Here is a 12,775-nt window from a genome sequence, read left to right as displayed (position 1 = left end):
ATTTCCTGAGAAAGAATCACAAGTCCTGTGTAACTGATGAGATCTAAATGGCAAAGGAGAAGGGTGTTAAGAAGAAAATGACATAAACAGAAGACTTGCAGGGAAACTGATGGGTTTGATAAGTCCCATGTGTCCGTGGCACTTTAAGCTGGGACTCTGCATAGTCTTCAGGTGTGGTGCTGGATGAGGTTAGGCTCAGAGGTTTTGGTACCTCCTCCTATGAAAATAAAGCCATCCTTCAGCACTGAGCTTAGAACAGGTGAATTTGCCGAGAGCCTGAAGAGGGAGCTAAGCAGAGTCTTGGTGTAAAGTGTAGCAAGTATAGAAGTGGGGGCTACATCAAAGGAGAAACACCCAGGCCACACATCCAAGAGAGAGAGTCATTACCAGAGAGGGAGTGGTGACGTTAGAGGATACAGGAGGCTCGCTGTCCCAAGTACTAGATTGGGCATCATCTCATCATGAATCTTATCATTCAAAAATGTGACAATTCTGAGGCACTTTTTACTTTAAGGAGAGAGTCGCACATTGTAGCCCACGTTTGTCTCGCAATCAGTCCTCCTGTGTCAGCCTCCAGGGTAGGGGATTTACAATGTGTGCACTGCCACACACTTTTACTCTCAAAGGGGTGATTTTAAGCTAATTCACTTTATGCCGGAGAGTAAGCTGTAGAGAACATACACTTACATACATTTTTTATATGAAAGGGTGCTCTCTGTAATCACTGGTTTACAGACCTGGAGAAGAATCCTTAAGGGGCTAAAACCAGGAAGCTTAGTACTTAGTTGTGTTCACATGGTCTTTATTCTATCTTTGGGGCAGCTGAGACAGAAAAGGAGACAGCTGAGCACCTGGATTTGGCTGGTACATCTCGGCCAAAAGGTTCACAGGGGACCAGTCCTTTCCAGATGTCTCCACCATCTCCAGACTCCAAAAAGAAGTCCAGAGGCATCATGAGACTCTTTGGGAGGTACGTGGAGGGAAGGCAGGTGGGGCGCCTGACTCCTCTGTGGCTGAGTGCAGGAGATGATGGGAAGGTTGGCTGCAATGGGCATCAAATCCCAAGGCTTCTTGGAAGGACGACTGATTGGGATTCATTGATTCATTGGGCCTTGGTTAAATTCAAATTTAAATTCAAATACCTGGGCTAATGACATACAAAACAAACAACAAAAAAAACCATTGTGATTGACCTTCAAAGCAGAGGCCTCCTCTGGTCTAATGTAGCCATGTGCGTTGTGTCTCAAGACTCAGGAGAAGCCAGTCAACTACCTTCAACCCAGATGACATGTCCGAGCCTGAATTCAAAAGAGGAGGGACAAGGGCAACTGCAGGCCCCAGGCTGGGCTGGTCTCGAGATTTAGGGCAGTCCAACAGGTAAGAACAGCTGTGGTGTCACTGCTGCTGTGTCTGGGAGGGGTGGTACTGTTTGTCAGTAGTTGGTGACAGCTGTGCTAGTGAGTTCTGTGTGAGTTATGTTGAGTTGTCAGGAACATGTGTGCTGCAGTGGTCCCTGAGCTTAATTTTTAGTGTGGGGAGTCTCTGGAAGCACAGTCTTGTAAAAATGGAGCAGCCTAGGGTTAGGAGATGGGTCTAATGGCTGCGCTTGTGGCTTAGTAGCAGAGAGCTTGTCAGCATACATGGGGTCCTGGGTTCCAACTCCTGAACTGAGAGGAGGGACTAGGGGAGGTAAAAGTTGTGTTCTAGAGTCTAACCCTTGAACTTGCTCTCTGGCCTCATTGGCCACCAGCCAGGGGACCCTGAGCTGTGGCTTCCATGCTCTGCTTCATAGTAAGACTTAGCACTGACCCCAAGAGGTGAGGATTGAGTTGATATGGGTCAAGTATCTGTCAGATAACAACTGATCAATAGACGTTAGCCATTGATCCAGTCTTGGAAAGCACTTAAAGACACATTCTATTGGAATTGCTGAGCTTATCAAAACCATGCGTTGTTCACCAGTGAGTAAATGCCTCATTGTGTTAGCTGGAAAAAGCTGTATAGTGTTTCACTCATTAGGACTCCCAAGAGCTCTCCCTGTGCTCTGTTTAAGCCTGGAACCAGTTTGGAGCCAACCACACCAACCTGAGCATAAAAGGGTGGGGTTGGCAAACACTGAGGTGTTGATGCTGAGCCTTTAAAAGAGTAATCAACTGGAAACAGACACTCCCACACAGGTGGAGCACTGGACACAGGTTTCATCAAGAAGTTTCCTTTGGCCTTCAGATAACAGATGTTCTCACTTGCCATATGTCCTCCTCAAGCACAATAAAGAACTCCCTTGTGCTAAAAAAAAACATTTTGTCAGTGCATACTGGGGTGTGTGTGTGTCTGTGCACACACATACACACCCACCCACACCCACCCACACACCCACACACACTAAATATTTTTTTTTCAATTTAGCTATGTAACCCTCACATTTTTGCTTTCAAGCCACAAAACTGTGTAAGTAAAATTGCAAACATTGCTTGGAGAGTCCCTTCCTGTAACTTAGCAGGAGCATATTATCTTCTTGGTGATCTTGGCCAAAGAAAAACCTTAATTCTGCAAAAGTGAATGCATATTAGACTTGGATTTCTTTCAGCCAGGTAGAATGTTCTCATTTGGGAGTGTGCTTTGGGTAGCATGGCTCATCTTTGTGTTTTCTGAAGAGTGAGTTCCTGTAGCTCTCACTGATCATTTTGCAGTTTGAGTTGAAAACAGGGATTTTAGAACTTACCAACCTTGTACTGAAATGAGGTTTACTTGGTTAAATGTGTGTCACCAGGGAATTTCCATATGCACAGTTGTTCAGTATGTACTGTTAAACTTCAGAACTGGCTTAGGGTTGTTGCTTATTTTTCCACAGTGACCTGGATACGCCGTTTGCCAAATGGACCAAGGAGCAAGTGTGCAGTTGGCTAGCAGAACAAGGCTTGGGATCCTATCTGAGTTCTGGCAAGCACTGGATTATATCTGGCCAGACCCTCCTGCAGGCCTCTCAACAAGACCTAGAGAAGGTAGCTGCTTCTGTTTGGTTTCCATATACCAAGAAGAAGGGAATGTGTTGGGGATGTGACTCAGTGGTACAGCATTTGTCTGGTATGAGTGAGGCCCAAGGTTCAATCCCCAGCAACACCTACCCCTGCCTCATGCCAGAGTAGAAGCCTGAATTATTCTAACACAAAGCAGTGTGAATGGAACCTGTATTGCTACTCTTGAAAAGGTACGTAATTACATAGCTCTTACATAATGAATAGACCTCCTATAAGGAGTAGAGCCCATATATCTCAGTCATTTTGTAAACTTACATTGGTTTATCTTTTCAATGTGATACATGCAATTCACTTTTATTTCACAAAATAACACTATATTTTGTGTTGTCATGATTTGAATGTTTGTGCTCCAAACAGGAGTAAAATCCCCACTACACCTTCAACATTTCCTTCTTACAAATACATTGACTCCCTAGGCAATGTCTAACATTCTACTCAGCCCATCGGGTAGACCTGGGCCTTTTCTTCAACAATGGTGTATGGCCTGGGGGTCATACTGCAGTGTAACGTGGAATGGGTTGGTTAGCCTGAGGTAGCATTTTCACTTAAGACAGAGCTGGTCTTGAAGGGCAGCTTCTTCATCATGGAGGGTACGGCACTGTTTGCCTGGAGGTCTGGCCCGGATGGGTAGAATTCTGAGGTTCTGTCTACCGTTTCAGGAGCTGGGCATCAAGCATTCACTTCATCGCAAGAAGCTCCAGCTGGCCCTGCAGGCCCTGGGATCTGAAGAGGAGACCAACTATGGGAAGCTGGATTTCAACTGGGTCACCAGTAAGAGTCTCTTATGGGTGAAAAGGACCAGGGTTGTCACATTTTCTCCCTGATCACAGAAACAGGCATTTTGTAGTGTGGTGACGACACTGGCTCTTCTCCTTTAGGGTGGCTGGATGATATTGGCCTCCCCCAGTACAAGACGCAGTTTGATGAAGGCCGGGTGGACGGTCGAATGCTGCACTACATGACTGTGGTAAGTGGCTCTCTGCTTTGGGTGTTTCCTGAGAAGCTGATGTGGTAGGATTCGGCAGTTGGCACAGCTTTGGGATAACTTGGAACCCAATTTAAGCCAAGCAAAACTAAGTTTAGCCTAAGCTATCGACAAGATTGATGTAGTCAATGAGGTAAACTCTGGAGTGTACATTATGAGTGTTTGCATTCTGTGGTATGTGAATTGTATCTCATAGAGAGGACTGAAGCCCTGGTCATTTCTGCATTACCTTTGCTCTGGCATCCACAGCAAGGACTGGCCTCCTCCCTTGCCTTCCTTCTCAAAATTATTCCCCGAAATGCTTCACACTTCAGATCAATCCCATGAGGGCAGAGTGACTGGGGTGAAGGCGAGAGGGGAAGCTAGACTCGCACTGCTTCCTGGCCTGTTGGATGTTTTTAGTCTTCCTGCCAGTGAACAGAAAGACCATTCCCCACTTACAGCAGTGGGGAAGTAGATTCCAGAGCCTTCCGTGTTCTAAATTCCATACTATGATTAATGATTCAGTGAGATACTTTCATTTAAAAAACACTTTATAACTAGGCAGACCCATAGGTGTTACCTTTGTTAAATAACTGGAAATTAACCTGCTAATTCCATAAAGATTTCTCACTGAGAAAGGAATTTGGAGCTTGGCTCATAGGGTTTGCATTCTTTTATCATTGAACCAAAGTACTTACAAGCTGGGGGGGATCATCATGTGGCCTTGCATGAAGAACCCTAATGAGCTTGGCATGTTTTACAGTCACTGCCTTTTTCTAAGCATGCGCTCCTGGATGCTCGATTCTCAGTAACTCTCTTAAGTTAGCATCATTATCATCTCTGTCCTTAAGATGAGGAAGCAAGGAGTTGATAGGTTGGGCAATGTAACCAGGTTTCCATGGTTACTGAGTGGTAGGGTGTCAGAGAATTTGAAGCGAGGCTGGTTCCTGGTCCTTCTCTTAATAGCTTTACTCTTCCACCTGGGACAGATATAGTGACATTTGACCTGCCTCTGTCCCTGCCCATGGGATTCGATGGGTCAGATGTCCCAGGGGAATTTGAACAACCTCATACTTAGAAGTCACAAGAAGCACATGCAAGGCCTTCTTGCCTGAGAGACATTGAGTGACCCGGGGGGGGGGGGTGAGTCCCAGATCTAAAGTCCCTGTTGGAATGTGGTTCCCTGGATTGGCTTCAGGAACAGAAAAAGGATCTGAGTGGTAAATGGGCAAAAACCAGGTAGTCAAAAGCCGATTTGGGAGCCGATGAGATGGCTGAGCAGGTAAAAGTGCTCCCTGTTCAAACCCGGTGACCCGAGTCCTATTCCTGTGACCCATGTAAAGGTAGAAGGCGAGGACTGACTCTACAAAGCAGTCCTCTGATCTCCATGCGTGTGCTCGAGTCCCTCCATACACGCCACACACATGCACTAATGATAATAAATAAGCCTAAAATTAGCAAAAGCTGAGGAAAGCCTGCACTTTACTACCTGTGTCAGTTTCTTAGTTCCGATGTGTGCCGTAGTTTCAGAAGATGTAAATATTAGGGAATCTGTAAAATGTACATAGAACTCTACACCATCTAGAAACCCTTGTGTAAGTCTAAATTTATTTTAAAATTTTGAGGTGGGGGTGGGATTTCAATGTGTGCCTTTGGCTGGCCTCCAACTCACAGAGATCTGTCTGCCTCTGCCTTCCGAGTGCTGGGATTAAAGGTGTGCACCACAATGCCCAGACTTAAAAAGGGGTTTTAAATGAAAGCAACCCTTGCAAAACTCCTTCAAATATGTTTTCAGGAGTAATTAACATTTTGTTTATATTGGAAACATTATACGTTTAGATGTTTCTTAGTCTGATAGACTTTAGTTAAATGCAAGTAGCCTACACTGAAATGTTTGGAATGAGTATCTCAGTTTTGGATTAAAATACGTTAAATGCTTTTTCTAATTTATCCTAAGACACTAATTTTAATAAATTAACCGTATAAAAACTTAGGAAATTTTTTTTTTGCCCAGTAGCCTCAAGGATAAACACTAACTTTATTTTTACTCTTAAAAACATTTTTATAGTAAGTTAATTTCTTTGACTTTTTTTTTTTTTCACAAGAAATGTGTTATCGGTGAGGTATGCTGTGTGCCTACACAGACAGCCATCTGCTTATTCTCTGGGTGTGTTTAGCTTTATCTCGGCACTGCCCTGAAATCACTTACTGCTGAAATAATTTGTTGAGGTGTGTTAGGCATGTTTGAAATTGCTCTCATGGCCTCATACTGCCCAAAGAGTTTCCTTGAAGAAGTTGATTGGTGGTGTGTTGAACCTTAAAAGTCTTCATTTTTTTTCTCTTTTACTATTACTCAAACCCTTGCACTAAGGGACATAGTTTTTCCAACATCGGTCACTATGCTGCTAGGTGAAGCAAGTAACCCAGGCTGGGGCACTTTGCAGGCCAGGAAGCTTGATCCCATGTGAGCATTCTGATTCAACTGTCTGCTGAGAGAAATGGAGGGCAGTATGCCTACTGACCTGCAGGTGTTTCCAGTTCAAGTTCTGGGGCCTAAAGAGGAGAGAGGAATTCCTCAAGGCCTAGCACCACAGCACTGACTCTCAGCAGCTCTTGAGGCAGGAGGAGTTGAGGCTAGCCTGGCTGCAAAGAGACTGTCTCTCCCTGGCCCCCTAATAAGCGTCAGATTATCTTTTGTAGTGACCAGTGGCTGCTTTTCAGAGTCCTGGTGTGATTCTGTCCTATCAGGACATCTGTAAGAACCAGAAAGAGGTAGCAGATTTGGAGGAGCAATATGAATTTGAGGTTCTAGAGAGGGTTTGTTGATTACAGGAAAGGGCTCTGTTACTAAATGAGCCCTGAAACCACAGCAGAGCTGTGTGATCTCCAGGGAGCCTCCTGCCCCATGTTGTGGGCCAGCACAGTGAGCCCCTTATTTTTCCTCTACAGGACGACCTACTGTCTCTGAAGGTCGTGAGTGTGCTGCACCACCTCAGTATCAAAAGGGCCATCCAAGTCCTGAGGATCAATAACTTCGAGCCAAACTGCCTTCGGAGGCGGCCATCTGATGAGGTAGCTTTTCAGACAAGAAGTGAACTTGGCAGTCCGTGTGTGAAAACTCACAGCCTTTTCCTCCTGGAACCTGCAGAGAGAGAGAGAGAGAGAGAGAGAGAGAGAGAGAGAGAGAGAGAGAGAGAGAGAGAGAGAGAGAGAGAGAGAGAGAGAGAGAGAGAGAGCTGGGTCTCTTAGAGCCTCAGATCCCAACTCACTGGCTTCATGGGCTCTGTTTTCCTGTGTCAATGAAGCCAAAGGTTGTCTCTCTGTTTTCCCTGTGCACAGGTCTATACTTTTTACTGCCAACTCAATCTGCAGAGTAAAATGTCACCGTAAATATTTCCTGTTGCATAAAAATGCTTCAATCTGTTGTATAGGTTGTTTCAAAGAGCAGTCTTTGAATAGTACATGGGACACCAGACAGTCTGCTTTGTAGGCCAGACCTGTTAGACTGCATGTGTAAGTTTAGTAGCGCAGGTCCTGCCATCAACACCTGAAGGACAATGTGCGTTTGTTTCCGCAGAACGGCGTCACCGCGTCTGAGGTTCAGCAGTGGACCAATCACCGAGTGATGGAGTGGCTGCGCTCTGTGGACTTGGCAGAGTATGCCCCCAACCTCAGAGGCAGCGGTGTCCATGGAGGGCTCATGGTAACGCTCTCGCTCAGTTTCCTCTTGTCCCAGGGCGAGCGGTCTTGATCTTGAAATCCACATTGCTTCCAAACCTGTGCCTTGTGTTTCCACATCACAGGTGGAAAGTTCTGCACGGCAGGAATAGCTCTTGTGTGCTAGAAGAATTGCAATAAGTTACCATGAAGCTGTGTATTATACAGAGTATAAGTGAATCTGTGTGGCAGAGATTCTCTGCCCCCAAGAGAAGTCACCACTCCATGCTGATATTCCAAAATCTAAACACTGGTTCCAAGCATTGTAGGACAGGACACTCATCCTGCATCAGTTTTTTGTTTGTTTGTTTGTTTGTTTATATTTTTCCCCCAGTAATCCTAACTTGATCCCACACTGGATTTCTCTTGCAGAGCAACTTAGCGTCTTGCTCTAAATTAGGTTTAAGCCCATTTCTTTTCATCATCTTTCAGTGCTGACTAGCATCCAGCAGCCATCTCTCACTGGTATTGATCGTGGTTTTGAATGCCTGTACAGATACAGGCTGTATTTCTGAGCATCAGTGCTCTATGAGTGGTTGCTTTCAGAGCCAGCAGCATTCCAGACAGAAAGACGTACAGCCTCTGTATCCCCTGAAGCCTGGGTCACATGGCCAGTTCATCCTCTAACTCAGGCACAATGATGAGTCCAGGCTGGGGAGGCAGCACAGAGCACTAGCTGCTCTTGCAGAGGACCTGGGTTCAGTTCCCAGCACCCACTCGGTGGCCAATGACCATCTATAACCCCTGTTGCAGGGGATCTGACACCTAGTTCTGGCCTCTGTGGGCACTATACACATGTGGTATATATACATATATGTAGGAAATGCTTTTACACATAAAAAACATAAATAAATCTAAAAAAAAAAATATCAGAGTTCATACCCTTGGCTGTCCATAGGGCTGTTGGGCATTACCCAGATGAAAGATTTCTGCAAACTGTAAAATACTTCTGCTGCAACTATGTGTGTGACCTGTGGCACCCTTCACCTAAAACCCCAATTTTTCATACAGGTTCTTGAGCCCCGTTTTAATGTGGAAACTATGGCTCAGTTATTGAACATTCCACCCAATAAAACCTTGCTACGCAGACATTTGGCCACCCATTTCAACCTTCTGATTGGTGCTGAGGCCCAGCACCAGAAGCGAGATGCCATGGAGTTACCAGACTACGTACTGCTAACAGCTACTGCCAAAGTGAAGGTTGGTTCATTTAATCGTTGCTCAGTGTTTGCAAAGGCTCCATCATTCCATTTTCCGAGATTTACTCGGTTTCGTTAATGAGTTAAAAAGTCTATATGAACATATGTTTATGAATTTCAAGAGCACTTAAGGGACTGCATGATGGAAAGTCTCTGCTGAAGTCATTCATGTTATCAGAGTCAAAGCTGATGTGGCTTCTGTTGTCAACGCTGAGGACTATGACCTGGGCCAGGTTTACCATTGCAGTGGTTTTGCTTTCCTGTTGGTAAAGAGGTGTAAGAGGAGGACTTGGGGTGGGAATAACCGAGTGGTGAGGGTGAGCCTCTGCCTGGCAGCATGAGGCCCGGGCTTGATCTCCAGTGCTGCCGATAAGTACATGAGCCAAGCAAGATTTCCCCTTGCACATCTTCAGCTTGCCTTGTTTATAAGTCAGAAAACCCTCCTCACGGAGAGAATCAGAACCAGGGGTTGTTACACCCACCTGTAATCCCAGCATGCAAGAGGCTGAGCTACACATAAAGAAGACCCTGGGGTGGTTTTTATGTACCAAGGTTTGAGGGCTGTAAGAGATTTACTTTTTCTTTTGAGTTATTCCTACATCGACTGGTCTGTATGTGTTGTTTCCACATCCTTCATGTGAAGACAACTTAAGAGTTTCTGCAGAAACATAGGGCACGCTCTCTTGTTGCACCCTGTCTGCCTTTGAATTCCTTTCTCCCTGGGGGCTGTGTAGGGACTAAGATGAAGTTTCTCTCCAAGAGTGTGAATCCTTTTACCACTCACCGTCTCATCACAAAGCAGAAAAGGCAAACAAAATAGTCACAGCTTCACTATCTACCGTCCCTCCCTCCCTTTCCTTCCCTCTTCTCCATCCAATGTGGGATTGAGCCTAGGGTCTTGATCATATTAGACAAGTGTTCTACCATTGACCTACACACCCCCAGTCTGCCCCGCCTCCTTTAAATTTTGTTTTGTTTTGTTTTGTTTTGAGTCAGGCTCTGGCTAAGTTGCCCATGCAGGCCTTAAGCTTGTGATTCTTCTCCCTCCGGCTTTCAAGTAGATCAAGTAGATGCGGCAGCCAGCAGGCCTATGCCACTAGACCAGCTAGGGCTCTCTTTCACTGAGCTTAGGTCGAATAGCCTTGCAAAATTTGAGTTGTCCCGGAGAGGCAATGTATTGTGTTACGTCCTGTCTAAAGCAAACAATAGACTTTGACATGTCCAGCCTGTGGCGTAACAGTGAGAGTTACAAGACCATTTACGAATATGTCCAGGATACTTCTGGTTTTCTTTCGATAATTTGATCATCCAAGTTGCTTTCTTTGAGTGATGAAGTGACATGTTATTAGTACTTTGTCAGAGGAGTTTTAGCAAATTTCTGGATGTCTTTGTGTTTGCTTTTAAAGCCAAAGAAACTGACCTTTAGCAACTTTGGGAATCTGCGGAAGAAGAAGCATGAAGACGGAGAGGAATATGTTTGTCCAATGGACCTGGGGCAGGTGTCGGGGAGTAGCTCCCAGAAGGGGTTTAGACCTGGCTTGGACATGCGTCTGTATGAAGAGGATGACTTGGATCGGTTAGAGCAGGTAAGCCCCGTACTGTGTGCTCACAGGCACTCGGACACACCATGGAAGCTTTGCACACTGTCTGCAAATGCCTGAAAACGAGAATAGCAGAGTATTCTGAATGCCTGTGGACAGCCGCCCACTTCCCAGTACTGCCCTAAGCACCTGGCATGCTTTATTGTTGGTACTGATCTAGGACCTTGACGGTGTTTCAGTGGGGAGACCGAGGCACAGGGTCCCTGCTGTTCTGCTGCACTCTGTGACTGTGCTCTTTCGACTTTGCTTTCATTCGTCTGCCCCTTTGAAATCTCGCAAATGGGTTTGTCACATTATGGCCTGTTCTTGGCAGATGGAAGATTCTGAAGGGACAGTGAGACAGATAGGCGCGTTTTCCGAAGGCATCAACAATCTCACAGTAAGTGTGTTCAGGGAGTTGGAAAAGTTATTCTAAAAGTGTGCAAAGCCACAAATACCCACTTGCTTGTTGGCAGGACTAAGTGTGTAACTTGCTGCCCCTTGTCTTCCAGCACATGTTAAAGGAAGACGACATGTTTAAAGATTTTGCTGCCCGCTCCCCCAGTGCCAGCATCACAGATGAAGACTCCAATGTTTGACCAGAGCATCTGGGCAAGCACCAGGAGCACAGGTGTCATTTTCCAACTTTGTTTTTCAAGTAGTTCATGTGACAGGTGACAGGTTATGCATTGCTGGTTGTTCCAACGTCTGCTCCCTCGGAAGTGGAGCTGTGTGTAATGCAGGGGCGCCGTGCCCATTCTGAAGACGCTGAGAGAAACGAGACACCGGTGAACAGAAGTGTGCCCACTCTGCCTCTGTGGAATGTAATGTCTGTGGTATCTTCTGTTTAAAGTGCTGCGTTTCAGGTTGGGCGTTTCCCAGAGTGCTCCTTCATCCACATCCCAGCGTGGACGGTTTGGCCACACCCGTGTTTGCTGCAGCGTCTAAGCTGAACGTGCTGCTCTCCAGATCCCACTGCTCACCGCATCCGGGGCCGCAGAATGCCAGCCGCACCTCCACTTGCCTCTGACTGTCTTATTTTCATATATTTTTCTAAATATGTATATATATATACATATATATATATATATATATATATACAGTATAGAGAAAACAGAACTTTTATTTTGTGACACAAGGATCGAAAGATCAGATTAAAAACAAAGAAACCCCAGTGTTCTCAGGTTTTTGTAGACCAGCTGATTCCTGAGGAGACAGGGAATTCCTCCAGTGATGAATTTTAACAGTGTTAAATTCTCCATGCTGTGCACTACGTTGACGCCCACAAAATCGCAGAGCGGTGTAGAAGCTCCGGCTTTACTCGTGCCTCCGGCTTTGGATGCACTCAGTCCCCTCAGAAAAGGTTTTGTTAGGGTGACTTTGGAAAAACCAAACCAAAACAGGACCTTTTTACATGTTAAGTTTCTCATTTTCTTCTTTGCTAAATGCACCATTACATGGAACTAAGGAGTCCACCTAGCCATGTCCACTGTCCCTTACACTCATACTGTCAACTGAGGGGGCTTCGTGTTATTTCAGTCAGGGATCCAAATACTCTGAGGCTGCAGGCCGTTTTCTAATGGTCTTCCTGTCCAGTAGCATATTGCTCATGTTTTCTGTAACACAAGGCCCAAAAGCTCTTTGCAAAGAGGCTAGAAAGCCAAGCACAGCTGTTCCTGTGGCATGTGTATATGTGTGTTTTCAGTGGTGTTGGAGACAATCTGGTTTTCATTTGGGGTTACACGTAACAAGACCAACTGTGTACAGACAGGAGCTCACCCGCTGGGGTGCAGGTAGGCAGCTCAGTTTATGGTAATAGATTTGGTGATAACCGTTTCTAAATGTCAGCAGTATTCCTGTTATGTGCTCAGCAGGTTACAGAGCTGTTCGTTGTGACACTTGTAACACTACTCTTTATATCTAACTACAATTATCTGATGCTAATGGTGATGTCCTTTGGATGCTCCCGTTCATGGTTTGATTGCTATATTGGCTTCTTCCTCGATTGGGGTTTTAGTTTAAACGTTGATTAAATGTCACCATTTGAAAAGCTCAATTTGTTATTTGAGCCTGGTTGAAAAATACCAGCAAGACTGTTACTGATGCCAAATATTCTTTATAAGGACAATGTAACAACTGATGATATGTGATAAAGTTAAAAAAAAAACTTTTGATTATATATTTTATTTACAAAAGTATTTGTATGCACTGTTGGCATTACCGTATGAAAGCAAATAAAGTCAATTGATAACTGCCTTGTGTTTTTAATTGTCA

The 12,775-nt window shown here is 45.2% G+C and overlaps 1 protein-coding gene across 10 annotated transcripts in view; it reads left to right on the top strand.

Moving 5' to 3' along the window:
* Ppfibp1 (PPFIA binding protein 1) overlaps nucleotides 1-12,756 on the top strand; it is a 146,771-nt gene extending 134,015 nt beyond the window's left edge. For all 10 annotated transcript variants that reach the window (XM_027430084.2, XM_027430079.2, XM_027430081.2 and 7 more), the window contains 11 exons: nucleotides 823-970; nucleotides 1,249-1,377; nucleotides 2,852-3,002; nucleotides 3,698-3,809; nucleotides 3,917-4,005; nucleotides 6,955-7,077; nucleotides 7,583-7,708; nucleotides 8,734-8,922; nucleotides 10,328-10,507; nucleotides 10,836-10,901; nucleotides 11,014-12,756. In XM_027430084.2, the coding sequence (XP_027285885.1) occupies nucleotides 823-970; nucleotides 1,249-1,377; nucleotides 2,852-3,002; nucleotides 3,698-3,809; nucleotides 3,917-4,005; nucleotides 6,955-7,077; nucleotides 7,583-7,708; nucleotides 8,734-8,922; nucleotides 10,328-10,507; nucleotides 10,836-10,901; nucleotides 11,014-11,100 (1,400 nt within the window). In that variant the 3' untranslated portion in view covers nucleotides 11,101-12,756. The remainder of the gene's footprint in view (nucleotides 1-822; nucleotides 971-1,248; nucleotides 1,378-2,851; nucleotides 3,003-3,697; nucleotides 3,810-3,916; nucleotides 4,006-6,954; nucleotides 7,078-7,582; nucleotides 7,709-8,733; nucleotides 8,923-10,327; nucleotides 10,508-10,835; nucleotides 10,902-11,013) is intronic.
* Nucleotides 12,757-12,775: the final 19 nt, after the last annotated feature.

The sequence above is a fragment of the Cricetulus griseus genome, chromosome 8, assembly GCF_003668045.3.
Source record: "Cricetulus griseus strain 17A/GY chromosome 8, alternate assembly CriGri-PICRH-1.0, whole genome shotgun sequence".
Taxonomy (NCBI): Eukaryota; Metazoa; Chordata; class Mammalia; order Rodentia; family Cricetidae; genus Cricetulus; species Cricetulus griseus.
Note: the sequence above shows the minus strand (reverse complement) of the source record. Positions and strands in the feature narration are given on the sequence as shown.